This window comes from Plectropomus leopardus, chromosome 22 (assembly GCF_026936395.1).
Source record: "Plectropomus leopardus strain MGB_pleo_1.0 chromosome 22, ASM2693639v1, whole genome shotgun sequence".
Classification (NCBI taxonomy): Eukaryota; Metazoa; Chordata; class Actinopteri; order Perciformes; family Serranidae; genus Plectropomus; species Plectropomus leopardus.
In genome coordinates this window covers 21,841,255-21,859,535 of record NC_142197.1, presented here as the reverse complement: position 1 = coordinate 21,859,535, position 18,281 = coordinate 21,841,255, and the positions used below count along the sequence as shown (strand labels likewise).

The 18,281-nt window shown below is 40.6% G+C and overlaps 1 protein-coding gene across 8 annotated transcripts in view; it reads left to right on the top strand.

Annotated features, from left to right (window-relative positions):
* nav3 (neuron navigator 3) overlaps window positions 1–18,281 on the top strand; it is a 252,680-nt gene that overhangs the window by 159,804 nt on the left and 74,595 nt on the right. For 7 of the 8 annotated variants that reach the window (XM_088072951.1, XM_088072948.1, XM_088072946.1 and 4 more), the window contains exons 10-12: window positions 895–1,003; window positions 14,538–14,948; window positions 16,665–16,784. In XM_088072951.1, coding sequence (XP_087929077.1) covers window positions 895–1,003; window positions 14,538–14,948; window positions 16,665–16,784 — 640 coding nt within the window. The remainder of the gene's footprint in view (window positions 1–894; window positions 1,004–14,537; window positions 14,949–16,664; window positions 16,785–18,281) is intronic. The other variant, XM_088072947.1, reaches the window with a different exon arrangement.

The following is an 18,281-nucleotide window of genomic DNA, read 5'->3' as shown; positions in this document are numbered from 1 at the left end:
CCGCATCGTCGCCTTATTTTACGAGATCTGCCGGCTCATTCATCTCCACTATGGAGACTTTGAAAGCACCTTAAAGCTGGAAAGCAGTGTGACCAGCTTCCATTGTGTCTCATGCCACTCGTTAATTACCCATTCTGTGGTACCCGCCTGTGGATATAGGCTAGCTTGATGAGCTAACAGAGAGGCTTAATTGGAGCGGACAAGCACATACTTTGGTGTGCGCCTGCAGCTCGCACTTCTGAAATGTTGCCCGCCCTGTGCTTATTAGCAGCACTCCTTCAGAATACGCCTAATGCCTGAGTGAAACAAGTGCTTCATCTTCAGCACGGCACCAAGAAGAACATGAAACATATGACTTTCAGCAGCATGCTGCTGTGGGGCAGGGTAGGAAGACGGTGGACTGAAGTGGCAGCGTTTTCCAATGGGCCTGACAGAGAAGCACAGGAGCTCTGACAGAGTTTGCTTTCGCAGGCACGACTGTGTCCTGAACTAACTGACAGAGCGCGTGGTGTCATGGCACGACATTTTCTCCATTGGCCCGAAGGGAAAATGTCAGCACTGCGTAAAATAATGTATCCACTTTTTAAGACTAAAGGAAGTGCATGTGGTGCAGCCTGACAGGCTGATTCATTGACTGACTTCCCAATAGTCAACGTGAGGTTTAGAGATGTTGCACCCATGCTGCCTGTCAGCGTGATCGGTCATCATTCTGTTTCCTTACTGGGGCATTCAGTGACATCCAATAAAATACTGCATGTCAGATGTCCTCCTCACTTCTTATATTGTGTGTGCGTGCAGCCTGTGTGAGTGTGAATGACTGCTGTGTGTGTGTGTGGTTGTGTGTGTGTGCTGGTTCAAACATCTCACTAAATCATATAAAATGTGTGTTTGCAGGAGAGGATCCTGAGACAAGACGCATGAGGACGGTGAAGAACATCGCTGACCTGCGGCAGAACCTGGAAGAAACCATGTCCAGTCTACGGGGGACACAGATCAGCCACAGGTAGGCACACACATGGTACTGCCCATTACTTACTGGAAATGGTAAATGATGCAGACAATTGATTTACTGGGATATTTGAAGGTCCATTTGCATATAGTGAAAGTGACAGCTAGGGATGTCAGTGTTGGTTCATTTTGCTTTTGATAGGCCGACACTCATTAACTGGTCACTTACCAATTATTAAAAAAAAAAAAAAAAAAAAAGATGTGAAATTAGGGCTTTCAAACAATTTTTAAAAAATTGTGATTAATCACAAAATTTCAATATATGATTGCAATTAATTGCAAGATTGCATATTCAGATTCCTTCAGAACCTCATTTTCATTCAAATATCTCGAGGTCAGAGGTCAAGTAACCCCTGTGAAATGACCATGCTGTGTTTCCATTGCCAAAATGTAGCCTAGGTTTGAACCGTTATTTTGCCCCCTTTCCAAGAGGTTAGCATGACATCGTTAGTCTTCCCTCAGATTCCCTTAGTCTTCTAGTTTCAGATGATACTAGTTTCCCTCCAGCTTTAAAACTCAGCTTGATTCAGCCTTTTTAAGACAGGAATGTCAGCCGGTGACTAACACAATTTAAAAAAAAAAAAAAAATGTCATGTCGGACTTTAATCACATTGCAATTAACACGTTAATGCTGATAGCCCTTTGTGAAATACAAGAGGCCTTTTCTTTTAGTCTGGTGCTCCACTGACTCAGTGAGCTTTAGCGCTGCATTTCAAAGCACCATGTATATAGAGGTGGTGAAATTTTAATATTTTGTGTCATTAATGTCTTTCCTTTTTATTTTGTATTTGCATTGCTGTCAGACAATAGGTCAGTCACCTTAACCTGTAGACACATGCCCAACAATCAACCTCAGTTCCTCACTGATTCCTTGGTCGCTCCGCAATGAGCACTACGTGTGTCGGTCGGTAGCTGATGTTAGCTAGCTAGTGGCTCTGCTTATTCAGCTACAAGGGTCCTACGAGGATCTTGTACCTACTAAAGACCCTCTAAAAGCTATTTTGCTACAGGCAAGACCCAGTTAGTGCGCACTGCACTAAACTGAAGAATAGCAAAATTAAGCGATAGAGCGACTTATGTCAATGGTCAAATATATTTTCTGGTTAAACGATTAACGGTTAACTCTTGACGCCGTTAGTGAAAAAAAGAGATTGATTCTAGTCTTTGAGATACAGCAGTAGAGTTTTCCACTCATACCCCATGTTCACATTTTCTGTAATCCAGCAACCTTCCAGTCATAAATTCACAAAATTGCAAAGGCTGTTGCTACAGAACATGTAAAACTGAGCAGTAATTTACTCCTAAAACTGTTCTTACAGCTGTAGTCTGCCTCCACTGTGGCATTTTATTCATGAAGTCAGGAGTTTTAAATGTGCTCCACCAATCAGAATAAATGTTTAAAGCAATTTTAAAATGTAACCCAAATGACTTGTTTCAGGGTTGAAGAATCATGTTGCACGGGCTTGCTTGAAGCCGCTGTGTTATTTAACTGAGGCAATAGTGTAATGTAACACCTCAGATCGGATCGTTTATATCTCACAACTCAAGTGTAAAAATGCTCCCATCTGCTTCTTAGGTGGTTTAATTCATTATTTATACTTTCACTGGCATTAGATAAGTGTTACTGTGTGTTCTGTCCGAGCACGACTGCAGCATTTGCCCGGTTGGCTTCAAAGATTCGACCCCCCACCTGGCTTACTGCGGGCAGCTTCAATCACACACTGTTTCAGAAAGCAATCATGTACAGAGAGAAGTGATTTGGATGCCAGTGCTTATTTTAAGACATTTCCACTTTTTTAACAGACTTAGATACAGACACATCTACAGTTCACTTTCTCTCTGAACAATGCGAGAAAAGTTTGTTGTTCTCGTCTCGTTTGGATCACTCTGCTCTTTACTAACTCCTGAGGGAAAAATCCAGAACTTCAGCTGCTGACTGCTTTGCTGTGTTCACCAGCTAGTCTTTAACTGTGTTTGCCCCCTTTAGGTACATAAAGGTAGCACACTGTTGGTTTTTAGATCTTTATGACTGAATACACTTGCCTGTATCTGGTGGCTAATGGTATTGAAAGTGATTTGGAGTCATTTGGAGCCAAAGTCTGTGCAGTAGCGATCTTCATGGTATTGAGTTCCCACCTTTAAACACATCCAACCAATTACAAGCAGCACCATTGAACTTGATCATACGATTGGCACTCACAGCTGTCAATCATGATGTCAAAGCCACTTTTTTTTTTTAGCTTAAATAACTGATTGAAACCAAACTTATTAGAAAAACAAACACTTGATCAAACATCAGTGTGATAAGAACAAACCTAAATGACAGAAACCATCTTTTGGAGAAAAAAAATTGACATGTACTTTGTTGAACCCATTTATAGCTTTGCCCATGTCCCATCTGTTAACCCTTTGAAACCTGGATCAACATCACTTTTCTTGTGCTGCTTTGTATTTTAAGTCAAAAAATGATCAGAGTATTGTTGAAACACAAAGAAACATTGAGTTTCAATTTATCTGCTCCATAACACTGCACAAAAATGAGGTTTGCATTTTACATTTATTCTGGCAACTGGAAAGAAAGAAATGTGGTGCTGGTATATGCAAAATGTTAAGAATGCTGGAGACTCTTTTGAAAAAAAAAAGGATAGAACAGCATCTTTGTGGAAAAAAATGAACAAACAAAGCAACCATAAATGTATTATCTCATCAGAGAGCTGCAGCCTGTAGGCCTGCTTTTAAAGGCTATTCTCACAGTAATGTGTGGCAAGTCTGAAATTGAGACATGTTTAACTTCCCCAAAATGCGTCAGAGCCAAAACAAAAGACACACACTTTGAAGCAAACCCACACATGTCACGACCAAACCACTGAAAATAAAATTTAAAAAAAAAAGACAAAAAGACATTTCCTTTCTGATCACAGTTTTATGTCTCAGCACTAACCAGTTTCTTTGTGCATCCGATGTCCTTGGAAAAATAAAAGCCTCTTTGATTTTGATACCTTTGACTCGCCGTGCGCAGTTTATCAAACTGATCCAACAGGGAGATACATCTCCATCTATTAATGATGTTCCCTCTATTACCATGCCATCTTTTTCTCCTCGTTTCCTGGATTTAATTAAAAAACAGCCGTCCCTTTCCTCACCAGCTGGCACACATGTAATGACATTCAGGAGCTGATGGACAACCAGCACCTTAAAAGATTATCCCATCTGTGAGCCATGGGCAACACGGACAGTCTTGAGAGCGCCGTCTCAGGCGAGGACAAAATGATAGCCATTGGTTTATGTCAACTCCCAAGGCAACGGCTCCCTGCTCGCCGCTCTCCTTCTCCCTCAGTCTATTATTTTGTGTGCTTTGCCCCATTTGCAGAGGAAGATGGGCCAGGCTGCAGACAGCCATGACAGATGGCAGTCTGTGTGTGTGTTTGTTTTCTACTTTTTTTTTTTCTTTTCCTCAGACAAGTCACAGCCAGGCACGATCAATACAGCGCCATTGTCTTACCACCATGTTTAATCCAATGAGACCCGCTGGGTCGGGTGTGAGGTGTTTGATTGGACTGAGAATACAAGTCTCATTCACATGCATCGCGCAAGGACAGTGAGCATGAAATATGTGCTAAATGCGTCATCCTACCTCCAGACTAGCATCCTATATGGTGTGTCTGTGTGTGTGTGTGTGTGTGTGTGTGTGTGTGTGTGTGTGTGTGTGCGTATGAGCAGCTTCACAGCAAAGCGGTTGGCATCCATTACATTTAATGGAAAAAAAAGAAGTTGGCTCCAGAGTGTGTACAACTGCAGACATGTTTATATTCTCAATGTAAGGATCGCCTCAGAGTGTGCATGCCAATTCTGTCCATGACAAAACCCCGACCAGACCATCCTAATCTCTCCCATGGATAAGAAATGACTGTAATCACCATGACGCTTTGAAGCACCTTAAGTAATTAATCACTGTTATGCTCGAGCAGACATGACTGTCATATTCATCACTCCCTTTCTCTGTGCCCTCTCTTTGGGATTCTCCTTCTATTCCTGCAGACTGGGTGTTCCAGCAAGGCATAAAAATGCTGTCCACTAACAGAGTAATTCAGACGTTAAATAGCCATTGTTTGAACATCAAATCAAGACCTTTTTCTTATGGTTAAAAAATATTGGTGCTGACAACCGCAGTGTTATTTGGTCATCATCCTTCCTGAGCATCCTAGCAATATCAAAACACGATGTTGTAGCCTGGTCTCATTCCGAACTCGTAAAATAGCCCAGCTTTGTCAGTGCTTTTGGCATAAAAGCACAACACCAAAAGGCATCTTTTGCATGCACATGAAACGCTGCTGGACAGTGACACCTGAGGATGAAGCCGAACAGAACTGGTCCCACTGTAATTATATGTGGGCAGATGACCAGACACCACATACCACTTCTGCCTAATAAGTGCGGGGGCAGCATCACTTGAGAATGCTGCTGGAAGGAACCTGTCACGGGTGCATGAAACACGGGAGGGCAGCATCAGGTTGAACGAAATGCTGCCGGTAACGATATAATGTGAGGAACAAGAGGGTGCTTTTGAGGCAGATGGGAGGGGATGGGCTGAACAAACCCGAACTTTAACCAGAGAGTCTGGTGTTTGCTTCCCGTCTGAGTGTGAAGTTTGTTTCTGCACTTACCCGTGTGCACCCTTCCTCTAATCCTAACCATCCGAGATTTTACTAATAATCGATTACGGAAAGTGTCTACAATTTGCAACCCTGGTTTTGATCAGTGACTTACAGCTTAAGGTTTTACTTATTCAAGATGGTTTTCAGTCATTATTATTCGATTTTGAGGTAATTTTTTAAAATTTTAATTTTAATGCCTTTTATCAGTAGTTGACAGACAACAGGAAAATAGAGGGGAGATATATGGGGAACGACATGCAACACAGGTACCGTGCCAGACCTAAATCAGGACCACTGTGATTCATGGTCAGCTCCCCAGCTCCTAGGCCACCAGGGCATCCCATCATTTATCAGTTTCAAAATTGCTTTTTTAATCTTTGTTTTCCTTTGTCTCCCCCAAGGCCCATCCCCTGTCTCACAGTACATATCTATGGGGCCACACCTCACACAGTTTGCTCCCCACCTCCTCTGCTGCATAATTAACTTATGCTAGAAGAGAAGCTTATCGCTGTATCCGAAGTGTGTGCTTTGCTCATTTAACGGAGCAGAATACAGAAATATTGACTAAACCCGGCACATCTGCAGCGCCAGAACAAACTTAGAATACATTAAAGTGATTCTCTCAGAGTCTTCAACAAAATGTGGGACATCTGTTCCATTTTTTATGCCATTACTTGTCACATGACCAGTGTGAACAACATGTGTATTGCCATTGCATGCATTTTGGCGACTTCTGACAAGGAATACATTCAAGACAGATGTTTATCCATCTGTCTTATGATCACATGGGGAGACACCTCAATGCAAATACAGCCCCAAACACCAACCACGTTGGATTAAATATACTACCACAGTGATCATGGAGCTCACTAATATCTGCTCTTCCCACCATTAGTTTTGCATCATTATGTGTTCGGCCTCTCTGCTGCATTTCCCCAAAGACTCCCAGACATTCCACGTGCATTACGAAAATTTGCATTGAAATTGCCTGAGAGCTGGTGGCAGCTAATGTTACCTCAAGTTTCTGACCCAGTTGAAAAAAGCTCCATGTGATTAAGCTACAGTTTCCGAGGTCCTTTTGTCTTTGAAATGACCTTGCCACTTTGATATGGCAGCTCAATTCACATCCTCTACATCTTTTGGAGATCTTGACGTGTCGGTGCCTCCACAGGCGATCTGTATTGATCAAAAAACACATTCAGCTTCCCTTTTTTCTATTCAGACAATGAAAACTGATATTGATTGACATTTGAAGAGAAAAGAAACACCTCCATGTGTGAAGAAATGCTGTCATCTTCAAGGACAAAGCTGGCACAACAAACAGAAAAAGGAAATCTCCCCTGCTCTTGTCTCCCTGTCTGCTGGGGCCCGAGGGATCCCCGTCTACTCCCATGGGAATTCAGCAGCCACCACATGACATTTTGAAAATAATAGCTCCAACCCGGTCGAGTTTGTTTATTTTGTGTTTACATTTGGAGTACGGAAGAGAGTCAGGCTAAATTATTCATTGCTTTTGAACTGAGGAGATAGCCGCTGGTCCTATTTGCGTGCATTCTGAAGTTTTCTTTTTAATATGCATTTAGCTTGCAATACTAAGCAATTTGCAGTGATTGCAGCCGTACAGTAAAAGTGTAGCTAAACTACCAAAATTGCAAGTTCTTGACGGTAATGATGGGTCAAAGCCAGAGACACTTTTCAGTCCCTGGCAATGTTCCTGTGAGCGCAGAAGTGACATGATTCAGCTGGAGGAAGGTAATACGAGGCACTTCTTGACTAGATGAGTTTTCAGAATGTGATGGAAGATGGAAAGGGTGTCCTGATGTGTGTGTGTGTGTGTGTGTGTGTGTGCGTGCATACATTTGTGCATGTGTGTGTGTGTATGTGCGTGCGTGTGCCTGTGTGAATGATGGTTGTGCTGGCAGTGGGCGGGGAACCTTTCTCAGGTTCCAGATTGAAGACGTGTGCTGTGATGGCGCTGAGCAATTGCTGTGAATTGTTCTCAATCTAGAAGGGTTTAACAGCTGCCAGTACCAGCGCCTGCCTCACTTTTACATACATCCATACAGCATATGTACACAGCACATATAGATGCACGCACACAAAATAAATCAGTGGCACATTCCAGTATTTTTTGCCCTCAAAAGCTCGAGAGCAGTAACTGTGTAACTCAGCAAGTGTGAGTTGCAAAGTGTATAAATTGGATATCTAGGTTCTACAATGAGGCTGGAATACATTAATGCTGTGAAATACCCAGTCATGACACTTCCTCAAATCATTTACATAACAATAGAATTCTTGTTATTTGTAGTGTAATTCTTTTTCTCTTTATTCTCTTGGTTTTGCTTTCATGTCAGTATGTTCTTGGATCTAACTCAATCTCAGTGCCATTTTAATTGCAATAGTTTTTTTATTTATTACACAACTGAATTTTAATAATGTAACTAACTTTTCTTTTTAACAGAAATCCAGGTCATGAATCCAGACTGCTTACTACAACTAATACCTCATTCTTGCTTGAAGAGGTCCCTATGACAAATAACAGCTGACTAAAATTAGAATTAGCTTACTTATTAGATTCAAAGCTGCTGTTGTAAATACAAGGTATATGTAAATGTTACTTTGAATATAATCCTCATTAAAAAAATTCCCTCCCTAGTGTTGGAAAGTAAATTTAACATTACCATAGTGCATTCCTGAATGTTGCATGTGTTGTGCACTACACTATACCTGCCAGTCGTGACACAAAAGTGTGTGTCTCAATTGCCTGAAATCTCAACTATTTGCTCACCACAGAGAAAGGTATCAAGTATATGTTTTATCAACCTGTTCTCATGCTCAGGGCATCAAATACTTATGTTTTTTTATGCCCTTCAGTGTGTGATATTTACACCAAAGGCAGCCTTTATGAGACACTTATTCAACTAATTCTTAAGTAAACTCATCCACAGCAGTACTCAATGCTGAACTGAGGTAGTAGAAAGAGTGAGAAATTACCATAAGGCGTGAGGAAGGGAACTTTCATGGGTCAAAGAAAACCAGACTTTCATCCAGGAGATCAAAGTTTGTGTCTTATGTGTAGTCAATGATGTTATAGCATAACCTTAAACAATTTATGGTTGTCAAGATGTGCCTTGTTATGTAACAAACATACTTTTTTTTAAGCCAAAATATGTTCTTTTCACAACATGTATTACCTGTTACAATGGCTCTGCGTCACAGCTATGAGACCACAAGGGGCATGATAAAGCGTTTGTATTTGAAGACTTGGGAATAAGAACAGGTGGTTTATATAGAGAGTTGTGAATGAGGGAACAAGGGAGTGATGCTGCCTTCAATTGGAACTCTTGAGCTCCTGATTACCACATGGGAAGTTGTGTACACGATATACCTGGTGTCTAAGTGGTTAAGTCATGAGAACACAGGGATGTTACTGTTGTATAATGTTTGTGTCTGGAGGCAAGCAAGCAGGGAACATAATTCAGGGAATACAAAAGTGTAACGATGGAGGAAAAAGATGAATCTGTTGGGAAAACCAGCATTTTTTCCCTTAGACCAATTATAAAAATCATGAGGAAAAACTCTATACATGTTCAATCTCTAGAACTTATTGTAACTCGATAAACACTTCCATGGCCTGCACCATATCTGAAAACATCAGCAAACACGTCAAAACTCAGAGCTTTCAAAACAAAGTTGATTTCCATGGTTTAACAATACAAGATACATATGAACTCTTCTTGTAAACACTGTAAGCACGACCCCATTTGAAGGCAGCATAACTCTCAGTTTAAGTGCACTCAAGTTCAGAGTAACTCCCATAAAGGGATTGTGGTGACTTGAGCAGCAATAGTTGTCTGAAGAAGAGTCCGTAACTAAGAAAACAACTCGCACAAGATGCCAAAACTTATTCCAAAATATAAATTTAGAATCTCATACTGCTAGAGAAATTAGATCTCCTGTCATTACACAGTAATTGTCAATACAGAATTAGGCTAAAGTTTTTATATCTCTTTATAAGCTCTCATAGGTTGGTCCCATTGTTTGCCTTCAGAATCAGAATCAGAATCAGAAATACTTTATTGATCCCCGAGGGGAAATTTCCTTTAGTTACAGATGCTCCCATTCTAAAGTCTTAAAAGAAGTGGGAAATGTGGAATATATCAATAAAATTTAAACATAAGTACTAATATAAAAAATATATATCTAAACACTAAAGTATACATTTGTATAGTAAAGTATACATATACATACATTTGTTCTTGTTACTACCGTATTTGTTCTTCTTACTAGCATACTACTACCGTTACTACCGTGTTACTACCTTCATCAGGCCTGTTGGATCTCCATCGTTCATTTCCATGCAAGCCTATTAATTAGTGTATTTTGATAGAGAGTCTGAATTACTGCCATTGTATGTGTGTGTATTAGAAACTTGGATCTTGGATTTTACAAAGAATGAAAGAATTAAGAACTTATGGAAATAAAACAAACCTTTGTACTAATATCAGTGAATGAACCTCCACGAGAACTCCTGATTCAACTCTCAGACGTCATTAGCAGCAGAGAGAGAAAGTTCCGGTGTATTTATATTTAGCATTGCTCAGCAATAACCAATCCCCTGCTGTCAACATGGATTCTTCTCCTGCTGAGCTCTTGGCTAAACAAAATCGCCTTCCTCTGTTTGGGTTTCTTTAGGGTTTTTTTTGTTCTGCTTTATACCAGATATTGAAATGATGCAAAGATCTTTGAAAAGCAGGAGTTGTTTATTGGAAATGTGGTCTGAATTTTGAGAAACAAGAAGCCACCAATGACATATAGTAATTATATAGGATCCTAGTTCATTTAACAACAATATGTTGATGTTATACAGTCTTTTAAATGAACATGTGTGTACATATACGGTAGGTTGAATGTGTAAAACATCTCAGCATCTTTCTTGCGCTTCCTGCTCATTTTGCAAGCTCATTTTTCTCAACACCTACACACACACACAGTCTCCCTCAGTTTATCTGTCTTTTTTTTCTCTCTCTGCTGCCGGCAGATAAAGATAAGCTGATTTAGCAGGCTATATTGTGTACGAATGCTTAAATGATTTTGATTTCCATACCATGGCAAATTGATTTTGTATTTCAATATTCAGCTGCGATCGCTTGTTAGATAAGCCATTGTTTTTTTTTGTTTAATTTGGCTTCTTGGCAATCTGACATGGCTCTGCATGTGTCACTGGGTTCCATGTGTGTGTGTTGATCTCAGGAGGTGTTGATAGAGATGTGTTTTGAATATGGCTGGCTTTGCTGCCCCTCTCATGTTGGCACTTGGCATCACAGGGGTGCAATGTTCTGCCCTTTCTCACAGAGAACACACACACACACACACACACACACACACACACACACACACACAAGGCTGTTCTCACACCTCTCTCACTGCTATGTGTGAGACACTGCTTTAAGATGTTGCTTTTGTCACCTAATGAAGGCCAGCGCACAAAGACAGGCATCCAAATATAGGTGTCACATCCCACATATCCATCGTCCTCAACTGCAGCTGCATTGTCAGCTTCATTTTAACCTAAAATTATTTTCAAAGGAATTATTGCAGCAATTGTGCCGCAAACATGCAGAAAATTGTGTTTTTCACCATTTATTATAGTTTAAGTGATTACAGACAGATTTATAAAAAATAAAATTTATTTGATTTTAATTTATTAAAGGGACAGCGCTATTTATCAATTTAGATTCTTTTGGTGAGTTGACGAATGTTGGGGATATTGGCCATAGAGAGATGTCTGTCTTCTCTTCAGTATAATGGAACTAGATTGCACTTGGCTTGTGATGCTCGAAGCATCAAAAAACACATTTAAAACTCAACAGCAATGTCTCTTTCTAGAATTCATGATCCATTTACTCAAGATAATCCACAGACTTTGTTGTGGGCAGTTTCAAGCAGGAACTATTTTCTTTCTACTAAACTACACCCACAAACCGCACACAGCTCACCGCTCACAGTGCAGAAGGAAGACTGCATCTACTCATGGACGAGTGGCTCATGCTTATGCTTGTGGCAGTGTGAGATGTAAACATTAATGGTGTCCTGCTTCGCTGAGCTGTAATGTTAGGTAGCTCAGTGATGCTTGTTGAGCTATCTGTAGATGCACACTTCCTTCAGCACCTGCAAACCATATCACTGCGCAGAAGGAAGCGTGCATCTACTGCTAGCTCATCGTGCTAGCTCATGCTGTCATGAGCCTCGTGACTATGAGTAGATGCACACTTCTGCGCAGTGATATGATTGTTGGATGTAGTTTGATAGAAATAAAATGGCTCCCACACGAAACTGCTCACAACAAGGTCTGTGGATTATCTTGAGTAACCAGGTCATGATTTCTGGGAAAAGACATTGCTGCTGAGTTTTTCAAATGTAATTTTTTCTTCTGTAAATAGCATTACAGGCGAAAACGTTATATCCTTATATTGTGTAAATCAAAGATGACAGCCAGTTTATTATAGCATTAGCATCCTTGCCAAGAGGCACACGTAAAGCCTTAATCCTGTTTACACTGTTCCTGTATGTGTTCAGCTTGTTCCTACGGCAAAATATATCATGCATAACACTATACCACCATTTTTACACAGGGATGTTTGTTACTGGAGAACACCTCAGCAACTTATCCTTAAGTCACAAATCAGAGAAGCTTTGTGGTGTTGTGTGTATGTTTTTTTTTTTCAGGTTTTCATCATGTGACTGTAGTGCACTTGTTTTCCCAGCAGAGAGAGCTCAAGCTAGGTACCAATGCTGCTGTGCTCTGCTCTCTGTGCCTGTGTGATACATCAAGCTGCAGGGCTTGGTGTGTGTGAGTGGCCATGAGTGTATTATTTTGTATCCACAGTCCTGCTGACTCATTTGCTGTACTTCTATCATGCTAGTGCAAATATGAAAATGTGTATTATTTTGTTGTAAAATATATATATATATATATATATATATATATATATATATATTTAGATGGAAAGGCATCCTTTGAAAGATGAGAGTCGTGCATTGAATCATAGATTCAATGTTCATATTTGTCTACAATTTTAGAGAGAAAAGTGTCTGTTTCGGGGCTAATGGAGGATTGTCGGGATAGTGAGTCAGTCCTCTTTTCACCAGGTTTCATTCCTTGCCTTGGCTGCTTTTATTTGCTAACATTTCACTTATTCTCACACTTACGCTTTTCACTCTCTCCTACACAACAGTTCTCTTTCTCTAGAAGCATTTTCATCCTGCTATTTTCTCAGGGTGATGTAACAATTTAAAGAACCTGAGTGAAAAAGACAATTCAATAGAGATCACTAAAGCTGGCCTTGAAAAAGTATAACCATTACCAACTCTTTTTCCTGACATTTCAGAGGGTTTATTTACTTGCCTAAACCCTGCTGATAAAAATGCACCTGTTTCAGATTTGATTTTCGGACGCTTTTCAAAAGAGTCAGAAACACACTTGACAGATGGGTGGAAACATACCTCTCTCTCTCTCTCTCTCTCTCTCTCTCTCTCTCTCTCTCCCCCCTCCCTCCGTCTTCATGTGATGCACCGTGATGGTCTGACATATGCTCTCATGGGAGCCTTCACTTTCAGCTCTCCTCCCCCTTCAAGTTAACACACTGGAAGAAACAGCACTTTAGGAAGGTCACACACGCATACACACACACACACACAAAGCCATATTAGAGGAAACAGCAGATTTGAAGGGAGTGGCACTCAACTGATGTAGACCGTTCTTTACCTAAAATATGACTGATCTTTTCAGCTCAATAGCTCAATGATTTGTTCTTTATACAGGAGTGCTGTTGATTTGATGACATAAGATTGATTGATTGATTGATTGATTGATTGACTGAAGATGATTTTGCTCCATTTAAGGCACCTTTTTTATGGAACCTTTATACTAAAGGCAGATTTAGGATTGTGCATCAGTTGCACGCAGGGTCTTTGCTGTAGGCCACACACGTGGCCTACACTGGTGTTAGCAACTATACTTGTGCATTGATGTGTCTGTGTCACTCTGCAGTTACACCTCCAAAACACTAGTCCGCAGTGGGTTTTTTTTGAAGAACTGTTAAGTTTGATTAATTCAAAATGCATGTAAATACATGTGTGTGCGTGTGTGTGTGTGTGTGTGTGAGAGAGAGAGAGAGAGAGAGAGAGAGAGAATGCTTCCGTCGTGCACCTATGTTGGTGACATAGAGGGGAGAGGAAAGGAAAAGATCATATTGGCCAAAAGGGAAAAGAGGGAAAGAAAAAATACTAAACTACAACATCTTGGCAACAATTTCAAACACAAGTACACAACTTGGATTTGTTATCATATACATGACTCATAGACAAAACAATTTTCTGTACACATTTTCCCAAAAATAAAACATGCTAACGTTATTAGCACAAGCCTATGACATTTTATGTTGTATGTATTAGCCTAGCTGCTAGCTAAGTTTTCTCTGCTCATTTGATGCTAGGAACAACTGCAACATTTAACAAAGGGAAAATTTACAAAATTTTGCCTTCTAGCAACTCATACGGGTCACCAACAAATGAATTGTCTTATACCGGACACTTTTTCTCAACAAATAAAACATGTTAGCATTATTAGCACAAGCCTGTGGTATTTTACATTGCAAAAGTTGTCTTAGTGGTTAGCAGAATTTTTCTCTACTCTTATAAAGCCAGAATAAGACACACACAAGACTTCGCCATGGTTAGTGCGTTGATCAGTGCAGTTAAGAATAGTTAACAACTAAAATATACTGCTGACAATTGTTATTATCATCAGTTACTTTGCTCTCAAGTCAGATTTAACCCTCTTTCTCTCTTTCTGCACCTCTGTCTCCACAGTACACTAGAAACAACCTTTGACACCACGGTGACCACTGAGGTCAATGGGCGGAGTCTACCAGCCCTCACCACACGCTCCTCCCCCATGGCCTGGCGTCTGGGCCAAACACAAACCCCGCGTCTCCAGGCAGGCGAAGCCCCCTCAATGCCCACAAGCTACGCTGCGCCCAGGGCGAGCACGACGAGCGCTGGCACCACCACGGGGCGCTACAGTGGCCACTCGGACCCCTCCAGGTTTGTGTACAGCGCCCCCCTGAGGCGAGCAGCAGCGGCAGCAGGGCCAAGGGGGGCGGAGCAGGGGGAGAAGGGTGGAGGAGGGCTGGAAAGAGGGAAGCAGATGGAGATGGCAGGGTACATGAGTGATGGGGACATCCTAGGGAGGAACGGCCGGATGGATGAGATCACCAGCGGGTAGGAGGACTAGTGCTAAGCATGTTGGCTTCCTCTGATGCACGAATGCTGAGTTCCTGCTTAAATGGCTCAATTAATAATTAACAGGCTTATTCACATATGTAACTAAACCAAGTTATGTTAACACGTACCAAAACACGCTCTTACATGCATATTTGCTTTATGGAAGTTTTCTTCTTTGTTGATTAATTACTGTCCCCAACCATAAACCCGAGGAATAGTATGAAACCGCCTGCAGGATGTGAAGTATGCCAGGTGTTCACAGGCATGCATGAGTGTGCATTTTTTAAAACAAAACATGCATCCAGTCATAAAACCACTTCTCCAAAGCAATGTTAGGAGCCAAAAGCTGCCCAAGGTTCCATTTCACTATTATAATAGAAAAAATAGATAATTATATAATAAATATTGAACTTCATCATAGCAAGCATTAAATTACACATTTTAAATGCTCACGATATTCATAATATTTTGTGGTTAAAGGACATGTCCCTCAATACAAGTGACACATTTCCACTAAATAGTCAAAAAAAACACCCTGAAATTCACGGTTCGCTGTGTATTCATACGGTCACCAAGGCCCTTTCTCCATGTGTACATTAAAACAAATAGCCAGCTCAAATCCATCAAGGCCATCGCAGCTTTGTCATGCCTTTACAGGGAAGCGTGAACCTCGAGGGCACTCGATACACTGACAGATAACCTGAATGAAAAAAGATAAGTCAGTGTCTTCCACAAAAGATCATGCCAACATGTACGTGGGCGTCTGACCTTCATTCACTCAATAGTAACAAATGCCTTGAGCACATTCCACACACACACACAAACACACACTCCCACTTGGCATCCGTTCTGTTAACAATTCCCGAAAAGAGTTTTGGGGGGCAGGGCAGTCTGTGGGGGGAGTTACACGAGGAGTGATGGAGTAAAGCATGCTTAGGAGTAAAGACATGTCAGAACAGAAAATGTAGCAACATGTCGGGAGGGAAAGGTGATTAGCTGAATTATTAGCTTAATTAGCCCAACACTAATGATCCCCATGTCCGATCAGCCGTGTCTGATAGCTTTCTGGCACTCGCCTCAAATCTTAATACTAACTCACGCTCACACACACACACGTTTAACCCTTTGATACCTAAGCAAATTGGCTTATATAAAATACTTATATATATATATATATATATATATATATATATATATATATATACATTTTTTTTTTATGTCACATAATTTTAAATATGTAATGAAGAGAATTCTAAATAGATTTTCTGGACATTTTCCCCCATTTTTTGATCGTATCTAATAAACCCCCCAAGCTAATTTTCACATCTTTTTCTCCTCATCTTTTTAATCTTGTGTGTCATTTCTTGCCAGGTTACTCATCATGTTTTTTTTCTGTGTTTTTGAAAGAAATCAATTTTTCAAGGTTTCAAAGGTTTGAATGCTAGTGAAATTCATCTGAATGCAACACAAGAACACCTGCAGTATATCAAACCAGGCGTTAAAGGGTTAAACATGTACCTTTTTTTGCGAGCTCACAAAAATGCACATGCAGCCTAAATGGTGCTCATCAATCAATATATCCATCAGGCGATTGTAGCATCTCTATTGGTTTAATATAACTAGCTTTTTTAATTAATAACAACAAAAATGCTATTTTTTTGTGCTAAACTGAGATCTGACATCTCATTACTCTAATGAAATGTCCTCTCACAGATACCTTACCGACGGCGGCCTCCATCTGTATGCACGGAACGCAGGCCGGGCCTCAGATGCGGCTTCTTCCCGTGAAGTATCCCAGAGAGGAAGCAAAGAGATACAGGGCGACATAGACAGGTAAGGATGCAGACTGTCAGTCATACCGCTTGCTTCGCTGATGTGTCTTTGACATAACTGAAGTTCCACAGTTTTGAGATTCATGCAAGGACACGCTGCATACATGAAAGCACGCTGTTAAATTTCCAAATTTGCATACAGCGCCTGCAATTCACATTCCAGTTTTTGGCATTTAGCTGATGTTCCTCTCCAGAGCACGTTGGGATGAGTTTGACAGTGAAAGCTTCAGTGGTTTCACTCGTTGCCATTCACGTTCAGATGTTCAGGTGTTTGCAAGGGCAAATCCACCAGACTGTGCTGTCCAGTGATGCGTGTACGTGAGAAAAGCGGTGCTCTGTGGTGAGAATGGCAGAAAGTTTGAAACAGTTTCAAGTTTTCCAAGCAGAGACCACAGGCAGATCCTTTAAGAGCCAGCTGAAATTAGTTAAAATAATCGCCTGGTAAAGCATTCACCTTGTGACCGCTGTGAACAACTTAACTTGCATGCAAACAAGGAGAAGATGCATTTGCTATTTAAGTAAACAAACTGGTACATTGGGTATGGTAATATAGTGAAAGAATCATCTACATGACGAAACCTACCTGAAACCTACGCACCTACCTACAATGCCATATCCGCTGCTCACTCTAAAAGTAACTTTACATCACTGACATCACACAGAACTTTTAAGTGAAGATGCAAACTTCAAGGTTATAAAGGCAAGTTATGGCAGAGGGGATATGGTTGAGTACTGAAAAGTTACATTGGTTATAGATGATTTTGGTCCCATTTCCCCTCCCAACAACTGTCAACTGTTTAATGGTTTTAAAGATTTTCCTGTGGAGTTAGGAATGTTTAGTGTTTTTACATTCCTGATCTTCTAGGGAGTCCTGGCTTCACCAATTTCAAATTGTAAATATTAAACCTGTTAAATATTTATTACTGATATGTTTTTGTGAAGAGGGAACCACGAGGACAAACAAGGAGAAAAATGAAAAATACCTACTCCCAACTTGTTAAATACTGACGTTTGGTCAGTGGCCCTCGCCGTCAGGTATCACTTACCAAAGTACCCATTAGCAACAATGTGAGATGCACCGGGTGGTGGCATTTTTTGACGCTCAATGCAATTGCCATATTGTAAAGAGCAAGACGCTCCATATATGAGGTTGATGGTGCAAACAACATTTTGACTTTCAACCAGGAGACCACTGTCCATGTCTCAAGTGAAACCAAAAGTTGATCAAGGTATTTTTATAATGTAGTGTGCTAATACGTATAGCAGGGTTATAGTTTTTCCCTTCATGCTACATCCAGTTTGTATTTAAACCATCTGTTTTCTATCCAAGTTTACGACAAAAGCTAACATTATAACTTTGTAAGGATTAACAGATACTCATTCTGACATATTTCCAACTCACGCTATAAGATGTAAAGTCCATGTTCATACCATCTCAATGTCTTCATCCATGCTTTTTGTCCTCTATCTACTGTTAAAAATAGTGCAAAAACTAACA